The sequence below is a fragment of the Littorina saxatilis genome, linkage group LG3 (assembly GCF_037325665.1).
Source record: "Littorina saxatilis isolate snail1 linkage group LG3, US_GU_Lsax_2.0, whole genome shotgun sequence".
In the NCBI taxonomy this organism is placed as follows: domain Eukaryota; kingdom Metazoa; phylum Mollusca; class Gastropoda; order Littorinimorpha; family Littorinidae; genus Littorina; species Littorina saxatilis.
Genome location: NC_090247.1, coordinates 4624054 through 4630206, shown reverse-complemented (window position 1 = coordinate 4630206; position 6153 = coordinate 4624054). Strand labels below are relative to the sequence as shown.

At 44.6% G+C, this 6153-nt stretch overlaps 1 protein-coding gene across 1 annotated transcript; it reads left to right on the top strand.

The window, feature by feature from the left end:
* Nucleotides 1-421: 421 nt before the first annotated feature.
* Nucleotides 422-5307, top strand: LOC138961427 (uncharacterized). The gene is made up of 4 exons (XM_070333074.1): nucleotides 422-2284; nucleotides 2558-2733; nucleotides 3524-3698; nucleotides 4726-5307. The coding sequence occupies exons 1-4, from the start codon at nucleotides 1673-1675 to the stop codon at nucleotides 5044-5046; spliced, it is 1284 nt and encodes a 427-aa protein (XP_070189175.1). The 5' UTR covers nucleotides 422-1672; the 3' UTR covers nucleotides 5047-5307.
* Nucleotides 5308-6153: the final 846 nt, after the last annotated feature.

Here is a 6153-nt window from a genome sequence, read left to right as displayed (position 1 = left end):
GCTCCACAGGCTATGTTACAGCATCACAGGCTATGTTGATACAGCATCACAGGCTATATTGATACAGCATCACAGGCTATGTTGATACAGCTCCACAGGCAATGTTGATACAGCATCACAGGCTATATTGATACAGCACCAAAGGCTATATTGATACAGCACCACAGGCTATGTTGATACAGCTCCACAGGCAATGTTGATACAGCATCACAGGCTATGTTGATACAGCATCACAGGCTATGTTGATACAGCATCACAGGCTATGTTGATACAGCATCACAGGCTATGTTGATACAGCATCACAGGCTATGTTGATACAGCATCACGGCCTATGATGATACAGCATCACTGGCTATGTTGATACAGCATCACTGGCTATTTTGATACAGCATCACAGGCTATGTTGAAACAGCTCCACAGGCTATATTGATGCAGAAACGCTATGTTGATAAGTTAGAGCACGCTCCGAGTTGACAATAAAAATCCCTTTAAATTTGGGTACCTACAAGGAGGGACGTGACGACGTGACTTGGATGACTTTGCCTTAATTGGTACTTCTTTTCATCGGTCGTCAAACAAGATCCGGATAGATGCAGAAGAAGGCCCACTCTGTCATACATAATGAAGCAACACGAATTCAGAGCGTTTCACAATTTGGTTCAAAAACTTTCAGTGCAGGTTTGCAGGTCTTAAAAACTGTTTGTTACACTTTCTACCTTACACCTACTGTCACTTACAGTAGTTGAGTATGTAGTATAAAGTGTGTCTAGTTTGTTCGAGTGTTTTTAGTCGGTGCTGTTACGCTTCTGTCAAGTTGTAGAACCAGAATAGCTAATATCTTCAAACACACAATACCCCCTTCCACAAACAGAAAACTACATCTCCCATCAGAGAGAAAGTGAATTTAGCAAGTTAAAGTACCCGAAAACCAGAGCAATCATTGGATTTTACAGAGTTTTTTGTAACGAAGCCCAAGAATCCCAAAGACAAAGTGCCTACCTGGACAAACTATGATAGAATGTTTGTAGTTCAAATTGAAACCGACAAAAATGATTTAAGATCTGCTATGCAGTTATTGTGACCGAGTTTGTTTTTCCGTTGCTTGTTTTTTATCAGTGCGAATGTACGTGTCTGCGTTTGTGCAGAAGTTGTACGGCGGAACAGGGCAAGTTAGTTAGTTGTTGCTTTTTGGGTCCAGCGGACCATATAGGCCAAATCAGGACCCCAGAAGTTTAACATTACACATATTTAAGTTAAACCAATTTTACTGAACAAAATTAGGAAAGTAACTCGAAGGAAACATAAAAGCTAAATCGAAACCCAACGTGTCAAGGATTTTTAAAATTAAAATCTTAAAATAAAGGCCAGACTCCTTTAAAAATCCAAAGAGAGCTGCAGAGCTGACCTCCGTAAAAATATGTTTCAAGCTAGAGGTGTGAGGAGCGTATGGGCTGCAAGACACAGACATGCGGTCTGTTTGTTCCCAAGAACCACTCCTTTCTTGGAAGTACACCAGACAGAATTGTGAGCGAGACCATTCTTTTAGAGGTGAAGTGTCCCTACACTGCCAGAGACAAGATGGTGCCAGTGCAGACTGTGCCATACTTGTGTGTGGGGATGGTGGGTTCCAGCTGAAGCAAAATCACGACTATTTTTTCAAGTTCAGGGACAAATGTTTTGTGTGGGTCCTCATGTTCAGGAAGTGCAAATCCCTTTGCTTTGTTGCAGTTCACTACACAACACTTGTTCGGCATTCTTCCGCAAAATATTATCTCTGCCAACGCTCAGTTCCGTACCAACTGCTGCCACGCCTGCGCCAACGCTCAGTTCCGTACCAACTGCTGCCACGCCTGTGCCAACGCTCAGTTCTCGACCAACTGCTGCCACGCCTGCGCCAACGCTCAGTTCTGTACCAACTGCTGCCACGCCTGCGCCAACGCTCAGTTCTGTACCAACTGCTGCCACGCCTGTGCCAACGCTCAGTTCTGTACCAACTGCTGCCACGCCTGCGCCAACGCTCAGTTCTCGACCAACTGCTGCTACGCCCGCGACAACGCTCAGTTCTCGACCAACTGCTGCCACGCCTGTGCCAACGCTCAGTTCTCGACCAACTGCTGCCACGCCTGCGACAACGTTCAGTTCTCGACCAACTGCTGCCACGCCCGCGACAACGCTCAGTTCTCGACCAACTGCTGCCACGTCTGAGCCAACGCAGATGGTCGAACCAAGCATTCGTGCCAGGGTTGGCATGATGGAGATTCACACAGATGTGTGCTATCAAAAGGTGTGTTTCCATGTAGTATTTTCTATTACAAACATGTCCCAAAACATACAGTTCAACGCAGCAGTGGTCCTGGTACAGCTCTGGCATACTTTTTGTCACCTGAGTAATTGGTCAGAATTAAGATTCATGTGTCCGGTCATATGTCCCTCTGATGGCTTCTTCTATGGGGTAAGGTGGTTCAGGGAGGGGCGGGGGTAACATAGGCTATTAATGTGTGAGCATTTGCTGTTCTTGTATAATGAAGTTTTAATTTGTCTTTTTATTGAACAAAAGGTGAAGGAAAACCAGGCCCGTGCGCACCAAAAACAGCAAGAGCTCTTTAAAAGGAGGGCTGCCAAGGGCATCAAGTCTTTTGATCTTGAAGTGGGTCAACTGGTGCTGAAGAGCAATATGCGAGACGCAGGCCGAAAGGGGGGTGCCATGAATCCCTTGTGGATGGGACCTTACAGGTGAGCGATTGTTTCTCAAATATATGATATGCTTTCTTTCTTTCTTTGGTGTTTAACGTCGTTTTCAACCACGAAGGTTATATCGCGACGGGGAAAGGGGGGGGGGGGAGATGGGATAGAGCCACTTGTTGTTTCTTGTTCACAAAAGCACTAATCAAAAAATTGCTCCAGGGGCTTGCAACGTAGTACAATATATTAGGCACAAAAAAAAGGTCTGTTTACGGTAACATAGGCCCAAAAAATAGGGTCGGTAGGTCGGGTTTTTTTTTTTCTCCCAAATGCCAAAAAAAAGTCTAGGGTCGCGCGAAAAAACTAGGGTCGGTCGGGTTACCGTAACCACACCTATTTTTTTTTTAGGCCTTACCTTACTGGGAGAATGCAAGTTTCCAGTACAAAGGACTTAACATTTCTTACATACTGCTTGACTAAAATCTTTACAAACATTGACTTTATTCTATACAAGAAACACTTAAACAAGGGTAAAAGGAGAAACAGAATCCGTTAGTCGCCTCTTACAACATGCTGGGGAGCATCGGGTAAATTCTTCCCCCTAACCCGCGGGGGGTATATGATATGCTGAGAAGCAGGAATGGCCAGGTCTTTCAAGAAAAAATTGTCAGTAAGGCCTGGTGGCCCAATCCTTTTCTGCATGCTCTCCACAGATATGGATTATCCTGTGTTGCCTGTCAGCTCAAAATAGCAAGACTTGCGTTTGAAGGGAACTCTTTCTGGACTGGTGTGCCCGTTATAAGTGTTTGTCTCTATTTTCTGAATCATGATCTTGTTTCAGAATTCTGGATATCGACTCGCGGCAGACAGTGCAGCTAATGAAGGAGGGGGGCACGGACCCCTTGAAAGTGCGAGTGACGTACTGCCAGTTGAAGCCCGTCAGGGGAAGGGACTCCATCCACAGCCAACCATTGGAGATACCTGTGCCTTCTGATGAACCTGCAGGTACAGCTTCGGTAAGTCGACATCCCTCAAATGTCAATGGACGAAAAAACAAACTCTGTTTGAACAAAGCCAAAAGAGGACCAACGAGGACCAACGATGAAACTTCTTTTGTTGCAGAGCCAGTGATGACCGAGCAGTGGCAGGTGGATACTAACGATGAGATGTCTGTCGCAGAACCTGTGTCATCTGCGCATACTAACAATGAGATTTTCTCACTTGCAGAGCATGATGACGTTGTCATCGAACAGCTGAGCCCTTGCAGACCAAAACGGCCTGCAAATAACCCAGAGAGATTGTCAGCATGAAGGCACGCCTGCAAAAGGAACACTGTTTGACAGATACCGAAATTGATCATTATTCTGCTTTGTTGCAGGAGAAATTTTCAAGTGTTAATGGCTTGCAGAGATGCTGTGTGTTTTCACCAGGACAGAATTTTTATGTTGGAACACCCACTGGCAAATTTGTGCAGATTCTTCACTTCAGTGATAATCACTGGATTACTGTCAGCAATATGCACTGTGCTTTGCCTGGGCAGGTAAAGTTCTACGACTCAGTTTACCGAGACTTCCCCAACATTTGAGCCAAGCAAGTCACCATGGAGCAGCTAGCTTGGTTGTTGCATACTGATGCAAAGATGATCACAGTTGAATGGGAGGATGTCAAGTGTCAGATGTCTGGTCAAGCATGAGGACTCACCATTTCTAATGCATTTTCTCTGTGTGCAGGCGTGGATCCGGGAAGCTGTGCCTGGAACCAGCCAAAGCTGTGGAAACACTTCCTGAAGTGCCTCTCTGTTGACCAGATAAGTTTTCCTCTTTTTTCAGGTCATCGCCGACCTCGCGGTGTTGTCTACACTCACGAGGAGTAAGTATACTGTGTCTGCCGTCAACCTGATCTGCGGGGTGAATTCACGATTGAGTGTGATGTTTGCCAAGAGTGGTTTCATCGCATTTGTCGAAAAGATATTTAAAAAACATCAAAATTGAAAACCTGCATCCATGGTGCTTAAACAGTCTGAATTCATTGTGATTTTTTCAGACACAAAGGGTCAAGGACAGCAGCCGTCACAAACGGAGCCTCCAGTCAACCCACGAAGCAGTCCAGACAACTTTCAACTGCAAGCTGCAGGACTCTATACATCAACAGCATCAACTTCACATTTGGTCCCACCAAAGTCAGAATATGGCTCATCCGCTGCAACGAACCTGTCTGCTTCTATGGACCTGCCTGCTTCTATGGACCTGTCTGCTTCTACTTCATCTGCAACAACCCCATCTGTCAAGCATCTTTCCTCTGCCAGTTCAACAGCATTTTTTAAGCAGACAATTGCCAGCCAGTACTGTTCTATCCACCATTTGAGCATCAGAATATGGAACGCCTCAACTGCCTTATGTTGATACAAAACATTATGTTGGGTCAACTTGTCATGACTTTGGGTGGTTCTGTCATGATGTTGGGTGGTTTTGTCATGATGTTGGGTGGTCAACTGGTCATGATGTTGGGTGGTTTTGTCATGATGTTGGGTGGTTTTGTCATGATGTTGGGTGCTTATGTCATTATGTTGGGTGGTCATGTCATTATGTTGGGTGGTTTTGTCATGATGTTGGGTGGTTTTGTCATTGTGTTGGGTGGTTTTGTCATTGTGTTGGGTGATTTTGTCATTGTGTTGGGTGATTTTGTCATGATGTTGGTTGCTTATGTCATTATGTTGGGTGGTTTTGTCATTATGTTGGGTCAACATGTCATAATATTGGGTGCTTTTGTCATTATGGTGGGTCAACTTGCCATTATGTAGGGTGGTTTTTACCTAATTTCCTGTGTTGGTGTCGGCATGGTCTATACATGAATCGCGAGACAAGCGGCAAGAGAAGAGATTTGTGGAAAAAATACAGGTGAATGAGCAAGAAGGCAGAAAAAAGAAAAGAATTCATGAAGAAAAAGAGAGCATGACAGGAAAGAGGAACCAAAAATCTACCTAACAGCAAACTAGAAAGCTCCTGCGGTTCCAAAAACAGGAGGGGCCTTTAATTTCATAACCGCAGTGCCCCACTGCGGGAAGCAAACTTACTTTACAATTTTGTTGTTGATCTAATTATAGAAATTGGAATGAGCCAAAGCCCGGTTTTGTTGTTGATGTAATTAGAGAAATTGTAAATTCCTGATAACGGCAAGAATTAGATAAAGGTTTGCGCCTCTTTGTAACACTTGTTTGTTTGTTTGCTTAACGCCCAGCCGACCACGAAGGGCCATATCAGGGCGGTCTTTGTAACACTTCAATGCGCCTCATCATAATACTTCAATGCACCATTTCGTAACACTTCAATGCGCCTCATCATAATACTTCAATGCACCATTTCGTAACACTTCAATGCGCCTCATCATTACACTTCAATGCACCATTTCGTAACACTTCAATGCGCCTCATCATTACACTTCAATGCACCATTTCGTAACACTTCAATGCGC

Bases quoted from the DNA above. Each gene is read 5' to 3' on its own strand.
- LOC138961427 (XM_070333074.1), top strand. From the start codon at position 1,673: ATGTTTTGTGTGGGTCCTCATGTTCAGGAAGTGCAAATCCCTTTGCTT. The intron at 2,734-3,523 runs GTGAGCGATTGT...ATCTTGTTTCAG, and splicing joins TTGTGGATGGGACCTTACAG to AATTCTGGATATCGACTCGC. The intron at 3,699-4,725 runs GTAAGTCGACAT...TGATTTTTTCAG, and splicing joins AACCTGCAGGTACAGCTTCG to ACACAAAGGGTCAAGGACAG.